The following is a 25,371-nucleotide window of genomic DNA, read 5'->3' on the forward strand; positions in this document are numbered from 1 at the left end:
ACTCACTGGACTTTTCATTTTCTCATTTGCAAACTAGGAATTATTAAAATGCAAGCAAATTGCTACACTTCATATGTTATTCTATGCAGCATAACTGATTAACATAAACAAAAAAATTATCAAATACCATGTGTGAGGGTCTTCAAAAAACTGCATTGGGAAAGACAGCATCACCCTGCACTCTGCAAAAAGGTATCCCATGTATGCCCATTGGTAGTACCAATTGCTGCTTACCATTCGTTCTTCCTTGATGAGAAAACTGGATTCTCTGCTGCTCATGCTCTGTTAGTAGCATTGGGGGGAAGACATAAGGCTGTCAATAATAGTGTCAATCAAACAAGTGGAACCTTTAAGTTTCATTAACAAAATTATTAAGGTTTCCTATGCACAGATACTAAACTACTCAAGGGAACTATGAAACTCCCAAAAGTGTGCCCCAAATTTTGTATATTCAAATGTATCCATGTGCATGTATGGATCTACATAACTGTGTATGTGTCTGTGTGTGTGCAAGTCTCTATGTGTATATAAAGAGAGAGGATATGTGAGAGAGAGTGATAATTTGGGAAGTACTTTTATTAAATAATATATGACATGAGAAATAGTTAAGAATGTGATAAAACTGCAGGGAAATAACAAGGAGCTTTATTCTTTTAATGAGACTGAATTTTGAACAGGATCAACTAGAAGAGCAGAATTAATTAGCTGTTTTTATGCCTTTCAACATTGGCTTGAAATTATTAAAATGAATATCTTATAAAAAGTCAACATCAGGATTCTTAAGGCTTTATACTCAAGAAAAGGTCCATATGTGTATATAAATACACCTGCACCATTTGTAATCAAAGCAATAATAATGCCTCCCTGAGGGCGATGGATTTTAAGGTCCTCATGTTACATATGGCCAGCATACTATGCAACCTACTCCTGAAATCACACACATTCACTCCTCAGTAGTCTCTAGGGACAGGTACAGTAAGAATTATGAAGAGACAGTAGATAATAAATAACTCGCAATTCATATCTAGACTGGGAATTCACCCATCTTGTTCTTGGAAAATCACAACCAGCATCTCATTATGACCAAGAACCAATTTTGCAAAAGCAAATAAAAGGCACTATAGATGAATTTTAAAAATACTCATGATGCATTCTAGATAAAGTATTCGTAGGGCATTCTAGAGGAGTAAAGTGGCAAAATGTGCCAGGAAGAAGTGGTAATTTCTTTGTGTTCTTAAAGAGGATGAAGAGAAAATTTTGAACACATGCCAATTATCATACCACTTAACTTATACAAAAAGTTGCATATAATCTATGGTAGTAAAGTAATGTTGAACCAAGTGGAAATGATTCATGACTTGCTAAAATCCTATTCCACTTACCTGTGATTCTTACTTATGGACTGTGAATGAATTTCACTAGTGAATCTAAATATATCAGCTATCAAAAAAAGCTAAGGAATATCTTAATCAGTCAATTCTGAAGGAGAAATCTCTACAAATAAATTGTATAACTCCGTAGTATATTTTCATTTTATGTTGATTTCTCATAACATTGTTTTTCAATTATTCTACAGAAAGGTCAGTTACTTTGCTTATAAAATGGTACCAAAAAAAAAAAAAAAAAAGAAGAAGAAGAAATGTTCCAAAAGCCATCAGTGTAGTATCATAATCTGTCACTTTAGGAAAAATAAGTTTGGTCTGATTTCCAATCAAAAACTATGGTTATATATCCAGTTTTCAAAAAAAGGTGAAATAAAATAATAAAGGTTTTTCTACTTTTTGCTGAGTATTTCATTATCTCCCTTCTTACTGACCTCATTATTTGGCAGAAAGAGAATCCATACTGTTATTAATTCTACACTTCCCTCAACAGGGCAATAGCTTTCACATATCAGGTGCCTTCTTTCCTGACCCCAGCCACCAAAAGATTTAGTGAAATAGTACAAAATGAAATGAAATGAATAAATGGATAAATAACACAAACTTTAGTAGCAAAATGGGACACTATTAAGAGGATCTATAAATCATCATAGACACTGAAGTCATCCTGAATATTTGAAATATTAAATGGGAAAGATTTGGAGATTGAAATTCAGAAAAAAAAAAATCAAAAGTTCTATACAGGAATTTTCTGGCTTTGAATAAATTTCATTATGCATATTTCATTGTGTATATTTAAGGTATTCAACATAATGTGATCTCACAGTAGTTTTAATTTTAATTTTCTTAATGATTAGTGATGTTGAACACCTTTACACATAACTTTTGGCCATTCTTACGTCTTCTTTGAAGAAACAAACATTCAGGTCCTTTGCCCATTTTTTTAACTGGGTTACAAGATTTTCTACTATTGCATCATAAGAGTAAAATTTAGAGTATTACCACATTTTCAAACCTGTGGTTTGTAATTATTTCCCTAGTTTACAGATTGCCTTTTCACTTTTGTTATTTCCTTTCCTGTGAAGAAGTTTCTAGTTTGATGTAGTACCATTCATTTATTTATGTAATCTGAGATTTTTACTGTGATACCCAAAAATTTACCAAGGACAATTTCCAGGAGGTTTTTTCCTACACTCAGTGGTTTCAGATCTTACATTTAAGTATTTCATCTGTTTTATCCATTTTGAATAGCTAGCATGGGATGTAAGAAAAGGTCCAAATTCATTTTTCTACATGGAAATCCAGTATTCCTGTAGGGAACATTCCTAGAGCTTATCTGATAGCAGTCGCTGACACCATGGTCTAAGTAAGCCAAACAGTCTGGACAGAGAAACTGAGGTAATGGTAAAGACTCGCCATGGAATGAAGGTCTTTGCAGCTGCTGAGGCTGAGTTAGGAGCTGAGGGAAGGCCTCACTTATCAAGCATCCCAGCAAGGTGTGATGTGAGCTCCCCTTGCTTCATGCTGTGTGCTGGAGCTTACCATCCCCCCAGTCCTTTGTTTCAGACTTGTTGCTGGGCAGAATTACTTAGGCATCCTCGGTTTGTTTATATTACCTCAACATATAGTTCACCTATAGGCTGATTCTGTTATGCTTTAACAAGAGTGTTAACCTGATTGGATAATGTGCCTATGTATGTACTGTACGATCCTAAGTAAACTTAGATCTGTGCCTTCAGAGCCCCATTTTCAATGTCTCAGTGCACTAGGTAGGCATTCTATATCCTCACCCTCAGCAGAATATTTACATATTCCCAGCATTACTTATTGAAGAAACTATCCATTTCCCACTGAGACCGCTTAGACTGAGTCCTTGTTAAAATTTGTTTGACCATACTTTTTGGATTTGTTTCTTGGTTCTGTATTCTGTTCCACTATGTGTGTGTGTGTTTATATGTATTTACATTTGAACTTTAGGATTCATTTACTATTTTTTTGAAGAATGGCATTAGAATTCAGTAGGATTGTGTTAAGTCTCTATATTGGTTTGGGTAGTATAAACATTTTGACAATGTTAATTCTTCTCATTCTTATATACAGGTATCCTTCCCCTATTTGTACCTTCAATTTCTTTCATTAATGCTTTAGATTTTCCAATCTTTAACTCTTTGGTTAATTTTATTTATGCTTTTTTTTTCATTCTATGGTAAATAAGATTGTTTTCTTGATTTCTTTTTCAGTTTGGTCATTATTTGTGTATAGAAATGCTACTGATTTTTGTACATTGATTTTGTATCATGCATCTTTACAGAATTCATTTAATAGTTCTAAAAGATTTGTGTGTGTGTGTGTGTGTGTGTGTGTGTGTGTGTGTGTGTGCAGAATCTTTAGGATCATTTCACCTGCAAATAGGGATTAATTTTACTTCTTCTCCTAAAACTAGCATACCTTTTATTTCTTTCCTATTTTTTTTTTTTTTTTTTTTTCTAATTGCTCTTACTAGTACTTCCAATCCCACACTGAACAGAAACAGTCCAGGTAGGGTAGCTTTGTCTTGTACTGGATCTTAGTGAAAAAGCTTTCAGTTGTTCTGAGTGTGGTGTCAGACATGGAATTTTTAATAAAAGACCTCCTCTTGTACCTAACCATTTTAGAGTTTTTATCAAGAATGGTTGCCAAGTTTTTTCAAATACTTTTTATCCAGCAACTGAAATGATTATATAGCTTTGTATTTTTTCTGATCAAGTCATACATCATATTGAATTATTATTATTATTATTTGGTATTGGGGATTGAACTCTGGGACATTTAACCACTGAGCCACATCCCTAGCCCTATTTTGTATTTTATTGAGACAGGGTCTCACTGAGTTGCATAACACCTCCCTTTTGTTAAGGCTGGCTTTGAACTCTTGATCCTTCTGCCTCAGACTCCCTAGTCACTGGGAATACAGACATGTGCCACCACGCCCGGCCTTTGAATTATTTTCATATGTTAAACCAGTCTTATGTGTCAGAAATAAATCCCACTTAAGCATAATATATAATCTTTTGATGTGTTGTTGTTTCATTTTCTAATGTTTTACTGAAGATTTTTGCATTGATGTTCATGAGACAGTGGCCTGTATCTTCCTTTCCTTTCTTCCTCCCCTCCTCATTTTCTTCCTTTCTTCGTTCTTTCTTCCTTTCCTTTTCTTTCCTATATCTTTGCTTGGTTTGGGGTCAGGGTGATGTTGGCTTCACAAAATGTACTTGACAGTATTGCTTCTATCTTCATTTTTTGGAAGGTTTAAAGAAATACTGTTAATGACTTAGTTTTTGATTATTCAGTAGAGTTCAGGGATGAGGCCACCTGGTGTTCTTTCTTTGTTAGAAGATTTCAATTGCTTCTTCAACTCTTTGTTATTTGTCTTTTCAAGGTTTTTGATTCTTTCTGACTCAATTTGGTAGATTTTATAAATATATAAAGCAAAAATTAATAGATATGGAAGAATAAATAGTAATACAATAATACTACGGGACTGCAATTCACCTCTTTCAACAATGGAAAGATCAAGTAGACAGGAAATTAACAAGGACATAATAGACTTAGATAGCACTTAGATCAAATAGACCTAATATACACATATAGAATTTTCTACCCAATGCCAATAGAATACACATCTATCTCTAGAGGACATGGAACTTTCTCAATAAGAGACAATACATTAGGCCACAAAATAAGACTTAACAAATCTATGAAAATTGAAATTGTATTTGGTATAGTTTCTAATCCCTACAGTATGGAACTAGAGGAGTCTTGGTAAGTTCACAAATATCTGGAAATTATACATACTCCTGAACACCCAGTGGGAGAAAAACGACACCAAAAATAAAATTTAAAAATATGGCAGGTACAATGGTGTATAATCATATTCCCTGCTCCATGGGTGGTGAGGCAAGAAGATCACAAGTTTGAGGCCAGTATGGGCCACTTACTGAGACTCAGTCCCCAAATAAAAAATAAAGATGGCTGGGGATGTACTCAGTTATAGAATGACCATAGGCTCAATTCCTAGTACTAAATAAATAAGTATTTTTATATATGTGTATATATATGTATTTTTATACATGCATATACACACACGTGTGTATATGTATATATATAAAAATATCTTGCAATGATAATGGGAACAACACATCAATACATTTGGAGTGCAATGAAAACAGACTGAGGAAGGAAATTTGTAGCAATCAATGTCTACTGAACCAAACGTTAGTAGAAAGAAGGAAATAAGAGAGATCAGAAGACAAGTCAAATAGAGAAAAGTAAAACCATAGGGGGGAAAATCAATAAAATCAAGAATCCGTTTGTTAAAAAAATAAACTGAACAAATACCTAGACTAAATAAAAAAAAGAGAGAGAGAGAGAAGACAAAATCAGAAATGAAAGAGAAGATGCCCTGGAAATAAAAAGGATCATAAGGGATTATTATAAACAATTACATGCCAATGAATTGGAAAATTTTGAGGAAATGGATAATTTTTTAGAAAAGTTTAAGCTACCAACATGCAATCAGAAATAAATAGAAAGCTTGAACAAACCAGAGATTGAAGAAATAATTATAACCTAACAGCAAAGAAAAGCCCAGAACCAGAATGAATTCATAGCTCAATTTTACATAGTTCTTAAAATAGTATTTTTAAAGAAGTAATAGTGTGAGGTGACTCATGTTATATTTTTATATGAATATTCCACAATGAAACCCACATTGTGTAGAAATAATATGCACCAATAAAAACTTAAGCTAAAATGGGAAAAATAAAAGAAATATGGAGTGATTAACAGCAAACTCAGCTCCTAAATTTCATACATAAAATACCAATTTATGTAGTTTCACTTCACAGACTCCTCATAAACTTTTTCTTAATTATGTAAAGTTAACTATATATATAAACTTGAGCAAGTTAACCTCCCTACATCATGACATCCACACAGCAAAATTAAGTTCTCAATAAATATTGTTTTTTTAAATTAATCTTTATTTACTTTCCAGTGGTCATGATAAATTTGTCATTTGTATCATAAATTTTCAATTCATATGCATTTTCTTATCTCCAAAAAGACTAACAATGTTCAATGATGACCTATATTAATTTTAAATCAGAAGTAGCTCAACACTCTAGAATTCAGACCTTTATCTCTTTAAGCAGTCATGAAAGTACAGAAAATCTTTTCAATGTACAAAACAATTTTGAAATAATGAACCTGGAATTTCTGTATATACTTGCCTTGAAATAGCCCAAACATTCATCAGTCCATTAGCCCAACATTTGCTAATGGACTAAATTATCCATTGATTCTAGTCATCTCTGTCTTGATCCAATTCTTGGATGAATATTATATTATCATATTTCTTTTTAACAATTGACTTGGACTTTCATTTTTACGGCACTTGAGTATTGGTAGAAAAAAACTGGCATTAAAGAATGTAGGTTGCACTTACTTTAAAAATATTTTGAGGGCTGGGGTTGTGGCTCAGTGGTAGAGCATGTGCATAGCACATGTGAGGCAGTGGGTTCAATCCTCAGCACACACATAAAAATAAATGAATGAAATTTTTAAAAATATTTTGAAATAATAGCTTCATGGGAATTTTCCAAAATAGTACATAGAGATCTTATATACCCTCCAATCAATTTCCCCTAATGATTGCATCTTATATAATAACAGAAAAATATCAAAACCAGGAAACTGACACGAGTACAATGTGGGTATAGTTCTGTGTTATTTTATCACAGATGTACATTTGTGTGAGAACCATACCAATCAATATACAGCTATTCCATCCATGAAGATCTCCCTCATGCAACCCTTTTAAATTTATGTCCATTTTCCTTCTTTCAATGTCAATATCCCCTAGGAACCACTATTTTTTCTCCATGTTTATAATGTTGTTTCAGAAGTGTTATAAAAATCAAGTGAAAAATGTGTATACTTCTGAGATTTTTTGTTTTATTCAGCACAATGCCCTGGGGCCAAGTTGTGTACATATATCACATTTTGGAGATTCCACAAAAGATTAGGAAAGGAATCACCATATGACCCAACTATTCTAGTCCTTGGTATTTATCCAAAATAGCAGAAATCAGCATACATACTGACACAAGAATATCAATGTTTACAGCAGCAGAGTATACAAAAGCCAAGTTATGGAAAGTGCCTACCAGTTGTCTGTCAACATGAATATATTTTCATGTGCTTATTTGTCACCTATATTTCCTCTTTACTAAAATGTCTCATCACATACTTTATCCACTTTCTAAATGAGTTAATTTTTAATATTAAATATTTTTATTATATAGATGATCCTCAACCTACTATGGGGTTATGTTTAAATAAGTTCATCACAAGTTGAATATGTTCCAAGATGAAAGTGCATTTAATAAACCTAACCTACCAAGCATCATAGTTCAGCAACACAGTATACTCTAGAGGATTGTTTGTTTCCCCTTATGAGTGTGTGGGTGACTGTATTTTGCAGCTGCTGCTACCTAGTATAAAGACAGAATGTCAAGCCACATATTACCACTTCAAGAAGAGACAAAACTTCAAAATTTAGGGTATTATTTATACTGGACGTATATTATTCTCATATCATGATAACATACAGAAAAACATAAATTGGCCTATAAGTAGAGGACCATCCCTATACCATAGATACAAGTCCTTTGTCAGATAAATCATATGCAAATATTTCTCCCGGTGTGTAAACTGTACTATAACTCTGTAAATTCTCCTAGGATCTTTCACAGGAAAAGATATACTTAATATGACAAACCCCAATGCATCAATTTTTTCTCTTACAGATCATGCTTTTCTGTCACATTTAAAATCTCTTTGACATGACTTGGTTTCCAAAGAGTTTAACTTACTTTTTCTTCAATAAGTTTTATAGTTTTATGTTTTACATTAAACCTATATTCAGCACTGAATTAATTCTGTATGAGATACGAAATTTAGATTGACGTTCCCAAGGTTGCCTGTGAGTACACAAATGCTCCAGCACCATTTGGTGAAAAGATTATCTTTCCTCCAATCAACTGGTTTTTGTACATTTTCCAAAAATCATTTTGCAGAATATGTGTGAGGCTATTTTAAGATCTTTTTATTTTTCACTAATCTATATGGCTTTCCCTTGCCAGAATACAGCTAAAAAAAAAAAAATAATAAATACATCTTGAAATAGGATGTATTAGTGATTGCTTCTACTTTATTCTTCTTTCCAGAAATTGGTTTATCTCTTACTTCCTTGTCATTTCCATAATTTTTTAAGAATAATCTTGTCTATATCTATAAAATGTCATGCAGAGATTTTGACTGGAATTGCATTAACCTATATGCCAATTGGGATTTTCATATGTTCATTGCTAGTATATATGAATACAATTGAGTTCTACATGATTCTCTTGTATTTCATTACCTTACTCACCTCACTTACTAGTTGCAGGTTTATTTGGCTTTGTTTTTACATATTTCTTAGGATTTTCAATATACCATCATATTTTCTGCAAATAGGTAGAGTTTTATTTGTTCCTTTCTGTCCTGTATGTCTTTTATTTTCTTGTCTTATAACAAGACTGTCAGTACTTTCTTTAATAGAAATGGAAAGTGAGGACATCCTTGCTTTGTTCCTGATCTTATGGAGAAAGTTTTCAATCCTTTACTATAAAACATGTTATTTCAGGTATTTTGTGGATATTCTTTATCAGATTGAGGAAATAATACTCTATTCCTACTTTTCTGAGAGTTTGTATAGGTTTTGTTCTTTGTTTTTAATGCCTGGGCATTGAATTTTAATAATTTTTTCTAATAAAATAAGATTTTTATTCCTTAGTTTATTAATATGATATTTTTCAAATAATAAAGGACATTTCCATCACTGGAATAAACTCCACTTGGTCATGGTATATAGTTCTTTTTATACATTACTGAACTTTATTTACTAATATTTTACTAAGTATATTTTGTTTATGTCATGAGGGATATTATTTTTGGTTTTGTGAATCTCCATTTTATTTTTCATGAATATCCTTAACCTTCCTTGATTTAATTAGGCCTGGATTTTCTTTTCATTCTCCAAGTATATTTCACTGGCTCTAGATTTCTGCATTTATAGTTTTCTGAGCCCTTGAAAATTTCTACCATTTCCTTTAGACTGTGAATTCTTATAAGAAATCTAATATCATTTTAATTACTTTCTCCTATAGTTAAAGTGTTGTTTTCTTCACTGTTTTCAAATTTTTTTTTTCCTAATTTCAAAATTAGGAAATTTCAAATTTTTTTTTTCCTAATTAGTTTTAATTTGATTCATCTGAATTATTTTGGATTCATCCTGTTTGTGGTTCCCTCAGTTCTTTGAATCTGTGGGTCTTTATGTCTTTTGGCAGTCTGGTATTTCCAGCGATGATTTTCTTGAATATGTCTGTAGTGCACTTTCTGTCTCCTCTCTTAGGACTCTACTGTCCTGAGTGTTATGCCTTTTGTTAAGCTCCACGGGTTCCTTTGCTAGTCACTCTAGTAACTCTTTTGGGCAACTCTTTTATCTTCAACATTAGGAATTCCTTCCTCTATACCTTTGATTTTCCTAATAAGTATTTTCAGTTTTAAAGTTTCCATTTTATTCTTTATACTTCTAATTTTTGATGTCATCTCAGCATTGGCATGTTATTCATCTTTTCTCATTCTTGCTGAGACACTTCCATTTCTTGGTATTGTGAGTCATTTCCTATAGAAACATAGATTTGGGGATTTAATGTCTTTAAACTATTGATTTTATTTAAATCTGCTGATGCTAATTGCAGGTGAGTAAGTAGGGTGATGCCTCACTTCTAAGTGGTAACAGAAGTCCAGGTTTTACACTCAGCCTCTATGGTCCTGGAAGAAGGCAGCAGTGAAAAAGGGTTTCTCATTATTGCTTAGTGGGGTGGGAACCCAATCTCAGCCCGAGGCCCTCCCTGATTCCAAGAACAAGGATGCCTCATTGTTGCTCCCCAAATGGCCTGTCACCATGGTGGGGGAAGGGCGGAGGTAGCTTCTCTTCCTGTGGGCAGTGATGAAGCTTCTGACTTACCACCAGGCAACCTCTGATACCTACCCAGCAGGGAAGGGTTTCTGCAATGTTTTATCACTACTGGATGTGGAAGTCCAGGCTCCTCACATGGTCTCCACTAACATCATGAAGGGACAGGTTGTCAAAGAGACTTGTGTCAACCCAGAGGGAATGAAAGTCCCAGCTCTCTACTCAAAATTCCCTGGCACCAACCCTACAGGGAAGTGGAGTACTTCATCACCACCAGGTGGGGGTAAAAGTCTAGCCTCCACTTGTGAGCTCTGGTAGAAGGGATGGTCATAGGACCATGAATCCCCCAATAAATACTTTTATTGGCTATAACTTTTCTGTATTCCTAGGTCAGCTTTTCCCTATGCAGAGTAGGCACGTCTTGAGGCTTTCTGTTATTGTGTCAGCATTTCCGGGTTGCTGGCTTCTCCAACACCCTGTCTGCAACATACAAAGGAAAGAGTAAACCCAAGAACTAACTCTGTGTTTTTCTCTTGTGCTTCAAGGCTGCCGATTGGTCTGTCTTCTTCTAACTTTCAAGTCCCATTATGTTTGTTTTATATATGATGTCCAGAAGTTTTAGCTGTACTTAGCAGAATAAACAGGAAAAAAAATTTCTACATCTTCCTGAAAGCAGTAACTGCAGTTATTACTATGTCAATATGAACAAAAAGAAAAGAATAATGTATTTGTTATTATTGAATTGGATTAGTCAATCTCATAAGATAAATCTTTCCTCTGTCTAAACTAAAGACAGGAAAACTTATGTTTCATGATCTATATTTTCTAAACAATTACACTGATTGATTTATTCACTTACGCAATATGTTCTTTTGTTACATTATATCACTTTAGTTGTGGAGACCCTGCTTTATGACGGTGATTTTCAAATCTTAATGGTAATAAGAACCATGTTTAGTACTTTCTAAAAAAACTTGACCACTTTAGCCTTATCCCCAAAGATTAGTAGTCATATGAGATTGAGTCCAGGAATCTGCATTTTAAAGAAATTTTTATTCAGGGGATCTTCAAAATACACTATAAAAAAAATCACTGGACTGTAATATCTTCATAGTACCTTCCATTTCTCATATTGCTTCTCTCAGTATTATGCTCACTGAGCTTCTAGCGGAACTTCTGGGAAATTTAAGTCAACCAGCTTATTTATTATTCAGCCAATTTATCCAGTCAACCAACCCACAGCCAACCTATCCTGAAAGAATGTGTTTCCTCAGGTGGTAATTTCTTGTTATTCCGAGAGTTCCCCGCCCCCAGCCCCTCAATGCCAGGATAGAACCCAGGACACATTATACTTACTGGGGAAGTGCTCTACCACTGAGTTACATCCCCAGCTCTTTTTACTTTGCCCAAATGTATCTCAAGCTTGCAATCCTCCCATCTGACCCTCCTGAGTAGCTGGGATTACACTAGAAATCCATTTTAAAAAGACTGCTTATATCTGACTAGATACCTCTAACCGAACTTCAGGGCATCTACCTCTGTGAGAGCTACTCACAGAGTTCCAAATCAACTGCAGTCTACCAGAAAGATTAATTTTTTAAATTATTTTTAGTGTCAATGGACATTTATTTTATTTATTTATATGTGGTGCTGAGAATCGAACACATTACCTCACACATGCTAGGCAAGCGCTCTACCACTGAGCCACAACCCCAGCACAGAAAGATTATTTTATTGAAACACTTTTAGAATGTTTATGCTTGGCATAGAAATAAACTAAATTGTAGTGTTTTTTTGAAAGCTTATATAAATAAAATAAGGCCTCTGGTTGAAATAATTCTGGGAGTTTTTACAAGTTGTATAGTTATTCCTCAGTATATGCAGGGGATTGGTTCCAGTATTCCCTGTAGATACCAAAATCCATCAATGCCCAAGTCCATTAAATAAAATGTCTTGAAATTTGCATATAGAGTACACCCAATTTTCTGCATACCATAAAACATCTCTAAATACTTATAACACAATATAATGTAAATGCTATGTAAGAAGAATTTATTGCATTGTTTAGAGGATAATGACAAAGAAAACACACATATGTTCAATACAGACACAATTATCTTTTCTGAATATTTTTGATCCTCAGTTGATTAAAGCCATAGACATGAAGCCCAAACATAAAAAGGGCCAATTCTGTCTCACTTTATTATTTATTGTGCCATTCGATACGTTTTTTTAACTAAGGTTGAGTCACTTGAACTCCAGCAGAGTGACAGATTAAAACACATAACATATTAATAATTCTTAACATAAAATGTGGTCACGAATAAGCTTGTATTAAGCTGTCGCAAAGTGTTTGGCTGAATACTATTACTTTGTGTATTAAAGTCAAGAATATCTGAGTTCATTTCACAAAAAACCTTAAAACATATTCAACTTAGGTTTGTTCCTCATAACATTTTCTAATTTCCAATTTTCTAGTATTAGAAAAATCTAATACTAATTCTGCATGAAAGACATGGACTTTGGTTTACTAATGAAAAAATAAATAGGTTGGAGGACAAAATAAAACGTAGCATGAGTAAATAACTGACATGCAAAGACCTAACTGTTCATAGGAAGGACACTGCTAACTTTGCCTTGATAAATTTTATCTCTTACATACAAGGGGTTAATACATATATATTTCACTTACTTCACTCATTTGGATACTATAGGTGATATCTCTACTGCTTCTTTTCCCTAGATAAAAAAAGAAACAGAAAAACATGTTTCATTGGTCAGCTGGTTGACTACTTTCAAAAGCTTACACAAAAATAAAACTGGAATTCAACAAATGAAATTCAAAACAAAAATACTGGGAGAATACCTGCAAGATCATTCTGGGCATAAACTTGAAAACAGCCTACAAAAGACATTTGCTGAAACCTGTTTATGATCTAAGGAAAAATACCAATTACTGATGTATAGGATATATAATCTCACCCACTAAGAAATAAACCTAATTTTGATCAATGGAGTTATCAAACCATAGGTAAAAATCACTAAGAAGAAAACATCCAATAGAATTTCCATTGGTATCTTCTAGTTCTTAGCATGAAACATTAAATATTTTCTCCACCTCTTTCTTGGTACTGAACCAGACTGGTTTCAGGGGAAACACTATAAGAGCATACCAGTTCTAAGCAGGTCAGATTTCTTTCCCAACATACAGATATCTTCATAGCGGGTATGTGCTCATTCATTTGGACTGATATACATGTTCAAGTAAGTTTCTAAAACTGAGAAATATTACATATAGAATTCTTATTTTTACTCTCTAGTGACTCCAACTTGAACAAATACTATGAAATACTTAAAACTCAAAAAATTCCTACATAAAAAAGTTTTAAAGTAAATATCACAATGTGAATGAAATCAAATGCTGGTACCACTTAAAAGCCATCCATAATAACTAAAATTTTAGGAAGAGTTAGTATATGTTTTGAGAAAAGAGAAAATACAAATCTACCATTTGTATACTTTCTCAGCATCCAATAAACAATTCATTTCACAAAATATTAAATGTGTTACATGAAAAGGATTTAATTTATAACAGTCCAATTCATTTTTACAGATTATTCAAACCACTAATGATTGGTAAGAATCACAAGAAGTACAGTATCATAAATGTTTTGAGAAACAAAGTCTATATTCAAAATATAGTATATTGTTATACCTGTCCTAACTCATTAGCTAATATTATTAATCTCTTACTTTGCCTATATTATGTTAAACTTTATCATAGATATAATATCATAAGAAAAAATCCACAATATACCTATATACAGGACTTGGTTTCTGAGATTTCTGGAATCCTCCCAGGGTCTTAAAATGTATTCCCCACAAATAAGGGGGGCTACTGTTGGAGATGTAGGATGTGCTCTACCACGCTAAACCAAACTTTCCCTATCCTCCCTTAGAAGAGTACACAAAGTTCAAAGCTCTCAACTATCATGTAAATGGCATAATGTCTATCTCATAAGGTTTGTGTGAGTATTAACAAGAGGTCAACAAATAATATTCTTTGATACTGCTGTTACTCTTAAGATATGTTCTGTTTCTCATTAATTTTAAAAACTATTATAAACTCCTTTGGGTTAAGTTTCAAAGTGTCAAATGGAGTTTAAATAATTTCTATTTGCATTTATTTTGTTGTTGTTGCTGTAGAAGAATCTGCTCTTAAAACGCTGTTATTATAGCAAAGGTGAAAACTAACCAATTAGAGCTGAACTTCTCTGAGTGGAGACTTTATCACGTAAAAGAGAATAATATAAATTAAAATGCTCTGAAAATATTCATACAGTGCCATCAAAAGAAATGTTTTCCCATGAATACTACCTTGAAACACAACTCAAAATTTCACAATGTTCAGAACACCTCTCACTGTATTCAAACATGAAATACATACTAATCTAATGTTCTTGTGTTACGGTCTGGATGTGATTTAGGGCATCCCCCAAAGGTTCACCTTCTGAAGGCTTAGTCCCCACTGTGGCAGCATTGAGAGAGGGTGGAACTCTTAAAAGGTAGAGCCTAGTGGGAGGTAATTAGGCCACTGGAGCAACATTCTTGGAAGAGACTAATGTGGTACTCAGTGAACCCAATTAAAACAAATGCAAGTTTTTATAAGAAGAGCAAGTCTTGCCCCTGAATTTTTCTTATTTCCTGTCTTGCCATGTGATTCTCCCTCTCATACAAAACTGCCATAATGCCATTCACAATGCTTTGATATACCCATAAGGTCCTCAGGATAAACAGATGGGGTCATCTAATCTTGGTCTTACATTCTCCAAAAACTATGAGCTAATTAAATACTTTTTCTTTATAAAGTATCCAGTCTCAGCTATTTTGTTATAGCAACTATACCTTATAATGAATAGGTAAAGAATAATATTTTAAGAAATACATGCTTTGACTCTCAAGGTACCATATTTGAACATTGATATGAGGAGGCTTTTATTTTCTTGAAAAAAAAACAGTCACTATTGTACTGAAGAAGAATGCATCAAACAAAATATCATTCCAAGGACAGAACAATCAAATGAGTACAAGTCTTAGGCTAGGTTTATAGAATAATTTTTAATACTATTTTTATGAAAAGAAAGTTGAAAAGATGCAGACACTTATCCCTCTTTTCTCTAATTATTTTTGCTCCACTTAATGGAAAACAACTAAGTTAAAAAAAGTTTTCAAACTCCTGTCTAAACTTGATACATTTATTTGAGCATTTAGAAAAGAGAAAATAAGAATCTTCCAGAAAACCTCCCATCACTTCTAGTCCTCCTCTCACACTTAACATTTAAACTCACTGCTTTCTTTCACTGAAATGAATAACTATTCTCTTCCCTTACTGACATCTGCTTACATTTCACATTATGTCAGTTTTAACATTCTCCTTTCAGGTCTTCCCTGAAACTACCTCAGGAGTAGTTTGTAAGATGGATCTTTTTCATAGGAGCACATTCCATGTAAGGTGGATCCTTTTGTGAAAAGCAGAAAAATTCAAGATAGATTTATGTCCTCACACACATTGCTAAATGTTCACACATGCCATAGATTTACACAAACTTTCACACTCACTGGTGGAGTATAAAAATGTATTAACAATGCATCATCACCAAACCTCTGTCAAAACAGGTCCAGCTGAAGAGACAGGATTTGAAGCCAACAACTCCAAGTCAACTTCTTGTTACTTCTCCAAATTTTAAATGGCTGTACTCTTCTTGTGGACTAGAAACCTGAGATATGAAGGTTTGGTACCAATGATTATAAAGAATTAATGAATGGGTGCTAAAAGTAAAGCCAGCTCAAAGACCAAGCTTTGAGTTTTCACTGAACGCACATTACTAAGAATATACTCTCCAGCAAACCCAGAGCCCAAAAATAGCTCTTGCATTTACCAAATGGTCTTCTCAGCTTACACCCCTACCAGCAACATAAAATAAAATAGTTTTATGCTAACATAACGATGTTTCTATCTGCAAGAGACAACACATAAGACAGTGTCTGTAAGATTATAATATACCTAGATGTATAGTAGGCTATACCACCCATTTTTGCTTAAGGACACTCTATAATGTTCCCACAAAGTGAAATCACCTTACAATGTATTTCTCAGAATGTATCACTGAAGTTAAACAGCTCATGACTGTATACACAATCAAATATCCACATTCTTAAGTGATAGATGGTTTTATTAAGCCTGATGCTTAATGTACATGCAGAGGTACAAGCAACTTTTACCTTCAACTTTCAAACTGCCTCTTCCAATGCTAACTGTTCATGAATCAAAGCACGAACACTGCAAATCAGATTCCTTATAATGTCAACTAGTTAACAGTTCAATTCCAGCAACATTGACATTTTACTGTGTTTGTTTACATAACTATTTAAGTGTATTATTACAAATTTCTAGCAGAATTTCATTTTAAAAATTAGTAGCAGTAGAAAAATGGCTAATTGGAAATATCTGAATAAAGAGTCTGAGAAAAAGCAACAAATTCCAGGAATGTCTCATTCTTATATTTAACAGGCCAAATGTTAACTGTTTCTCTAGAAAGAAATCTTATCACATGTAAATCAATAGCTTAATTCTCCCATGTTTAATCTTCAAAGGTGATTTAGGTAACATAACATATAAGACTGTGGTTTACATGCAGGGAAATGAACTCATTCTAAGAAATCCTTTATTACTTTAAAATGTAGAAATGAAAGTGGCTTCTAAAAATTGATGCTGCAGAACCTAGAAATGTTTAACCTTCTTTGGCTAGCACTTTCGATTTTATAACTGTGTCAGTTAACTCCAGCTATATATGTATATAGATATATGAATAAAATATATATATATATATCTGAAAAGGAATTTCTAAAAGTCCATTGAATTGTCAATATTAAAATAAACATCTCTAAAGTCCATTGAATTGTTGAGATTAAAATAAACATCTTCATCACAATGCACTTTCATAAGACCCTAGTAAATAATAGAAAAATAAATGGGCAACAAAGCCAATCCAGCAAAGTAATTGACATTTTGATTTTACATCTAGAATATAAGAGTTATCTGAGTGTTCTTGTCCACCCTATTCCTTAGGCCCTGCTCTCACCAATGCTACACCTCTCCACAATGTGGATTCTTCATCTGTGAACAAATCTGAGCGCAGATATTTGGGCAGAATAAAGTCTTAGGCCCATTGATCAAATATATGTATTCCTCATCAATGTCCTATTCTCCCACCTACATCAAAATCAGATAAGGGAGCATAAATAAATTACAAAGGCTTTGGTGCATGCTTATAATTCCAACAACTCAGGAGGCTAAGGCAGGAGGTTGTCAAGTTCAAGATCAGCTCAGCAACTTATCGAGGGGTAAATAAAAGGACTGGGACTGTCTATATGGCACAGTATCACTGGGTTCAATCCCCAGAACTAGTAAATAAATAAAGAAATATTACAAAGATTTTTACAAAGAAAAGAAAAGGGAAAACCCAAGTCATTTTGGGAAAAGTAGTAAAACCTTCATAGAATGAACTTAATGCTGCATAACAACTTCATGTTAAAGTGATAGTACTTCTAAGTATAGATTCTAGTAAAATCAGATTTCAAACAACTAAAACACAGTATTAGTTAATCTCCATAATATTATACTGAAATATCTTTTTTTCATTATATAGAGAAGGTTGGGGACATAGATCAGGGATAGAGTGCTTGCCTGGTCCATATGAGGCCCTGGGTTTAATTCCCAGCACCAAATAAATAAATAAAATCATTATACAGAGAACATTTCATCATATACATTTGTTCCCTCCACTCTTCCTTCAATAAAGAATACAATTTTTGGCTCTCATGGTTTTATCTGAGAAGCACCAGTTTTAAGAAACTACTGAATGCTGTGAATGAAAAAACAAATCCATTTAAACTCTTCAATTACTAGAATTACAACAGGAAATAACTCTTAACAAAAGCCTAAACCTTCAAATGAATATGGAAAAAGACTTTCAGTTTTATACTGATAAAAGCTATTTGACTGTTTTTTTGCACCACTGAACAATCATTTTTCCTAATAAATACATTTATTATATAATTTATCAGAGCCATTATCCAAAGCTTAAGAGTTTTTAAGAACTTTATTTTCTTCTATCCTCAAATTACTTTTTTATTTTTAAAAAGGGGGGCATGAGGTTGAAATGAACTAAAACAAGAGAACAAAAGAAGACAACAGAGTGAAAGAAAATATGTGTCATATCTAATAAGAGGACTGGTATCTAGAATATATAAAGAACTCTTACCAATAAATAATGAAAGGAAAAGTGACTCAGATTTTAAAATGAGCAAAAGATTTGAATAAACATGTCTCCCAAGAATATATATAAGCATATATAAATATATATATACAAATATATGACAAATAAGCATATAAAATATTTGACACATTAGTCATTGGGAAAATGCAAATCAAAATCATATTAAGACACCTTAAGACACCACTTCACAACCACTAGAATAATTATAATAAAAGCAGACAATTACAAGTGTTAGGATGTGGAGCAATTGAAACCCTTATACATTACTGGTGTACAGACACCTGGAAAATGTTCAACACAGAACAGCTATATGATCCAGAAATCCCCTTCTGAGGAGTATAACTCCTCAAATTGAAAACATATGTTCATATAAAAACTTGTAGATAGATATTCATAGCAGCACTACTCATGGTAGCAAAAAAAAAAAAAAAAGAGTGGAAATAACCTATATGACCACTATCTGATGACTTGATCAGTGTGATACATCTCTATAATGGAATATTACTAAGCAATTAAAAGTAATGATGAACTGAGAAATGGATAAACTTCAAAAACATGCCAAGAGACAGAGGTCAATTGCAACAGACCATGTACTGCATGATTCTGCTTGTATGAAGTGTATGGAATAGGTAAATCTGTAGAGACAGTAAATAGATTATTGGCTGCCTGAAACTAGGGGTGGAAACTGAGGAGGGTGGGGAATGACTGCATAGGCAGTTTCTATTTGGAGAGATGAAGGTGTTCTAAAATTACTTTACGGTGATGATTACAAAACTTTGTAAAACAATTGAGATTTCCTCTTTAAATGGGTGAATTTTATGGTATGTAGATTATACTTAAAGCTGTTTCAAAAGGGGAGAAGGATGCAATAATACACTATTTCTTGGCCTATGAAAACTGAATAGAAGGCTATCCTCATGTATTTTATTACTTTAAAAAAGCTGCTTTCAGGTTTAGCTCAAATTCTAAACAGGATATGAAATTATTGTCTCGGAAACAGCCTCAGAAAAATAAGTGCATTTTAAAGAGAATGTGTTTACTAAAACAGATCCACAGAGCATAGGTCTGAGCAAAGAAGGGACAAATAGTTCTCTACAGAACTAAGCCTTCAACTAAAGCTGTTCTGTTAAAACAGTAGTGTCCCCAAGAACACACGAATCTCAAGCAGATAAACTTTAAGGTCTGCGCCTCCCATAATTGAGCGTCTCCACACAAGACTGGAGACTACTCAGCAGAGAGGTAGGCAAACAGACCCCAGGGCACGCTCTAGGACCCCAGAATTGCTAGGCGTCTCAGGAGAGTCCAGGGAAGCAAGGAGGATGGCACAGGATATAGTGGGAAGCAGAAACCCACCCCACCCAGCTCAAGCACGGAATGTCTGTACTGATGTCTGTCTCGCGCAGGGCTCGCCACTCTGCGAACGTCCCCGGTTCTCCGGCTGCAGGGCCGCCAACGTCCCCCGGGGTCCATGTGCTGGGGATGGAGGGGTCCACGCGCGCAGCCCGCCCTCTCCCGGCGCCTCTCCAAGGGGTCCTACCTTCCTGCTCCACCATTTCCAGGAGGTCGGGATCGCCCATCTTCGCCAGCTCGTTGATCACACTGCCCCGGGGGCGGGTGCCGGCGGCAGACCACTGCGACCAGCGGCGAGACAATTTGGGGGCGAGGCTGAAACGGATCTTGGGCCGCCGCGGTTGCTGTTTGGGTACCTTGAAAATTCCGGACGTCTCTCCGTCGCTGTCCCTCGTCTCCTTCACCCTCGGGATCGAGTGCAATTTGGCTTTCCTCTCCAGCGGGAACGTCCACTCGGCTTCGTCCGGGGACTCCGACTCCGCGCCCTTGACCCTGCGCTTCACCGACCTCTCCCGGTAGCGCTTCTGCGCCCTCTCCAAGTACGCCTCCCAGTACCAGTCCCCGGGCCTGCCTTGCCTCCTCGAGTCCTTTCCGCTCCTGCTCGCCAGACGCCTCCTTTGCCACAGCACTCGGTCGCTCTTTCCCCGCCCCATTCTCTGCAGCCCAACCTCAGGACCCGCCGGCGCCCCACCCTCCGGAACCGCCATCTCCCAGGGCTCTTGCCTTTCTGGCGGGGCGCCGGCCCCCTCCTCTTCTCCACCCTGCCAGTCGGCCAGCTGCGGCCGGGGCTCCTCCACCTGCGGCCGGGGCTCCTCCACCTGCGGCCGGGGCTCCTCCACCTGCGGCCGGGACCCCTCCACCTGCGGGCCCTGCCCGGGGCCAGCCGCCTGCCCGCCGCCCGCCTCCTGGCCCTCCAACCTCCGACCCTCTGGATCCTCCTGCTCCATTCTCAACAGGCTCCGCTCGTCCTCTCCCCGGGCCACCCTAGTCCCTGACTCCTGGCTCTCGGCGACGACCGCCCTCCTCTCTGAACCTTCCACTGAGCCCCACAGGTGGGCGAAACGCTGCCTCAGCCAGTTAGCCAGGTCCTCATTCATCAGCCTGGCCCTCACCCTCCGTGGGTGCCACCGGGAGAGAACCCCCTCCCGCTTCGGGAGTTATTTTTTGTCGGGTGAGAAAAGTCCCCGTCCCTTAAAGAGACCCCACCCCATTAAGGCCCGGATCGCAGAGATTCCAGCAGAACCCGCCCGCCTAAATCTGAGCACTTTTCTCTGAGCACTTCCAGCTGCCCGGACTCTGAACAGAATCTTTTCTAGTTGAAAGGTCATGTATTGTGGCCAGAGATTGAGGTCAGCCTCTGCTCCTTAAAAGTTGAATAGCTTTGGACAAATTTCTATAAGCATCAATTTCCACATCTTTAGATGAGAATAATAGTACTCACTTGAAGGGGTGTTGTGAGGAGCAGAGTATTCGGCACAGAAAGTGAACTTTGGCTATTATTCAAATCAGCCCGTATCATTTTGAACCCTGCTCTACCTCAATCCCTTAGTGCCCTGAGAACTTTAACCTGATGCAGATGAGTAGGCCCCACTGCTCACAGGCCTCTCTGAATTGGTTCTGTGTTGTTGAGACCCTGTCAACTGCCAGCTCCACTGTAGTCAGGAGATAAGAATTAAGGTCCAATGGGGAGTGGGGAACAGATGCGAGGTGATGAACCCAAAGGTGATGCAGACATCTGAACTCACTGGTGATACTGCGGTTTATCAGTGACCACTTTTGCTCCCTCTAATGTTGAAGTTCCAACACTAAAGAAGCATGCCAAGGCAAGCATATTAAGCAAGTTTTATTTAAAGGTAATAATACACACTTCTCTGGGGAGGGAGAAGGGGGCCATGGCTGATGTTCTAAAGTCCCAAGAAGTGAGTGCACCCTACCTCTTTTATAGGTTAAGGTTTCTTCTGTTCTCCCATTCTCTCTCCCCATATCTCTCCTTCCTGCCTATATGACTAGGCCTGGTTTTGCAGGTGAGATACATAAAGTGAGAAGCAAATGGGCAGGGGGAGTGCCAAAGTGATTCATTCAGCCAGGCAAGGGCCCAGGGGACATTAATTAACAGCTCCTTGCTTGCAGTCCTTGATAAGGGCAGGTAAATTTAGCAATCAATGGGCTCTGGAGATCCTTGACATTCCATTCTCCCAGGGAGAGTCTCCAACTTCCAGAGGCAGATGGCTTTCATGGCCTCCATTTCCTCTATTTGACCTGATCCCCTATTTCTACACTAACTGCCTGTCCCCAATTCTGGCTTCACTGGGAGAGCCTTGTGAGTGTCCTGAGTTTTGAACTGATTTGAGAATAAGGATGAAGTGACCCAAGAAAATTTGGTCTTTATTCATTGTATTTTTTCCCCCATTCCACTGATATTTTCAAACTGAGAATCACCTTTTGCAGATGAGGAACTGGCCTAGAGAGAAGTGTTTTAAAATTTGCGAAGGTCTTGGTTTACTACAGAACTGAAATCACTTCTCACCTGTGTCTTCCCTACTTAAACTTCTAGGAATATATCAGTTCTTGCCAAGTGATTCAAGACTATGTGCAATTTCCTAGTTGATGTGTTCTGGAATTGTGTTTGAAAGGTGAATATATGCAAGTCAAGCAATAGATTTACATGTAATTATAATAAATGGCTAATGATGACCAAAATGTTTGTTCTTTATCTCTTTATTTTTAAACTTTGTTTCATTCTAATCAATGTTTGATAACATGAATATTTAAAATGTTCTTCCTATATGAAAAGAATTCTACATATAGTTATAGATTCTGTGGATGTTGTAACAGGTGGATAGAGACTTTGCTTTACATAGATTAAATAAATGTAAAGACAAAAATATTTTTCTATAATTTGTATAATTGTTTTTATATTTCTTGATTCTGCAATATATTTGAAGTGACATATAGGAAAGATATTAGGTACTGATATTTTGCCCAAAATTCAATAAAATATTTTTTAAAACCAAATTTTCCTCATATTTTATCAACTTTCTTTAAACTTTTTTTAATAAAATGTTGAAAACCAGCTATGTTCTTTTCACAAAGGTCTGTATCTTAACCATAACTCTTTAAATCTTGAGACATATTCTCTGTATTTGAATCACTGAAATATTTTTGTTGCTTATCCAACAAAATTTTGCAATTTCCTCCATCACTGCACCTTGCCTCTTTGCACACAGACTTCAATCATTCATTTCCAGAACAATATTCTAAATACTGAATACATGTTCCTTGAATGTAGTTGAATACACAGTTAAGTACTGTATTGGGATTCAAAAGACTTGGCTTGGCTTGGCTTGGCTTGGCTTGGTTCCCCCCACCCCAAATGATTTCAGCTTTTGTTTAAATTATTACAAGCATCTGATAACACCTTTATTTAACTTTCTTGTTAGGTCCTCTAAAGTATGCAAAATTATTTAAATGATTATACAAACAGCTACAAAGATAGAAATAGTGTCACTTTGGAAACTAAGCTAGCTAGTGACCACTTAAAATACTCGTTTGCCAACTGATGTGGGAAAGTATGAATTTGCTAAAGGAAAGGCACCTTTGGGTTCTCAGCATATAGTGTATGAAAGAAAGCTTGAGTATATAAAGTCCCGGGTATGTACTTAAACAACATCTACATGTGGATTTTTTTTTTTTAATTCTATCAGTCAATTGGACCAGTGGACTTATTTTGAAGAGTGTAAGTTCATGAGGTAGAATTTAAATGCCAGAAAAAGACTCAGGAAGCCAACTAATGAATCCTTCTTCCTTCTGATATTTAAAACAAAGATACAGCACCTCTAGTCTTGTCTGGATCAATCTCAATTTCTCTACATGTCAAACTTTGACTCCTAAGTTTCCTCCTTTTGAATTATTTGTCATGCAATTTTTTTTAACCCCTAAAAGTATCATTTAGTTCATGTATTTTCAACATCACTGTAGTCCACAAAGAAATAGTATACTCTAATGTATGGAGCTTTGTGACAGGACTCAAAAGATCTGCAAACCCATTTTTGCCCCATAAGAATGTGAGCAGTACAATGACCATGGACAGTTGACTTGGCTTCTTTGAAGCCCGGGTCTCATCTCTAAAATATAAAGGTTCTTATTTAGTTCAATTTTCTCCTGACATTGTTGTGAAAGTCAAACGAATCATATGCATTAAAGTATTTTGGAAACAATAAAAATGTAACAAACATGAGAAAGTTTTATCAACTTCCAGAGGTAAAATAATAGATTTACCATTAGCTAGAAATACTAGATGAGGTATTGCTTCTCTTCAAAAAATGCAGCTTCACTATTTCTCTGAAATATTTACTATTTACTACCTCCTGGCTTTAGAGAAGGGACCAAGTTTCTTTATTTGCAGAATTCATCATGCTGAATTCTGGCTTTTTAGGTTCTGGTCCTTTACTGTGAGCCTAGTTTTATTTACTAGCGCCTTCATCACTATCACCTGGCATTCTTCCCTCTCCTAGAAAAACTTTAGTACTTAGCATTCACATACACGCTTGATATTTGCCAATCTAAATGCCTTAAGATGGCATGGCCCTTCTGCATTGTAACTAGAATGCAAAATGACATATGTTTCCTGACTAAAGAGATAAAGGGGACCTTCTCAGCAAAACATAAGTAACATGGAGGCATTGTGCTCTCCCATGTCTCTATGTGACAGTAACTGAGGTTACAAATAAACTTCTTTGCTTTCAGTCTTCTAATGGCTTTTTATCACAAATAGGGAAAAATCTAAACACATTTCTTGCCAGTAGGCTTGCAAATGCTATTCATTACATAATCTGGGCTTGGCTAAGTCTCCATCATTATTTTCCTCCTCTCTCTCTCCTCACAAAGATTTTCACGAAGATGCTTGATGGTTCACTCTGACAGCACTTAGTTTCTTAAGCAAATGTCACTTTCTGCAAAAGAACTTTGCTAACCACCTGGAGAAAACAACCCCACATCACTATCTGTTTACTCTGTGTCAATTTTGTTCATACCACTTAACACTTCCTATCTTTTTATATTTGTTTATGCTTATTTATTTGTGTATAAACTCCATGAAGGTTGAATTTTTCTCTTCATTTTTATATCTGTGACACCTGGAATGGTAGTGACAAAAAGAGGTTCTCAGTGAATATCTATTAAAGGAATGATTTGACCCCATGATATCATCAAATTTCCCATTGCCTCAGTCTGGCTAAGG

General features: G+C 35.6%; 1 protein-coding gene across 6 annotated transcripts in view; it reads right to left on the reverse strand.

Annotated features, from left to right (window-relative positions):
- Positions 1 to 20,854, reverse strand: part of ANO5 (anoctamin 5) — an 89,090-nt gene extending 68,236 nt beyond the window's left edge. For 2 of the 6 annotated variants that reach the window (XM_079101824.1, XM_079101823.1), the window contains exons 1-3: positions 20,320 to 20,854; positions 13,136 to 13,182; positions 235 to 282 (exon numbers count right to left, since the gene is read on the reverse strand). In XM_079101824.1, the coding sequence (XP_078957950.1) occupies positions 235 to 282; positions 13,136 to 13,182; positions 20,320 to 20,839 (615 nt within the window). In that variant the 5' untranslated portion in view covers positions 20,840 to 20,854. Of the gene's footprint in view, positions 1 to 234; positions 283 to 13,135; positions 13,183 to 16,105; positions 16,223 to 20,319 lie in introns of those variants that run through there. The other 4 variants (XM_079101827.1, XM_079101826.1, XM_079101825.1 and 1 more) reach the window with 3 other exon arrangements.
- Positions 20,855 to 25,371: the final 4,517 nt, after the last annotated feature.

Source organism: Sciurus vulgaris (assembly GCF_902686455.1).
Source record: "Sciurus vulgaris genome assembly, chromosome: 11".
NCBI lineage: Eukaryota > Metazoa > Chordata > Mammalia > Rodentia > Sciuridae > Sciurus > Sciurus vulgaris.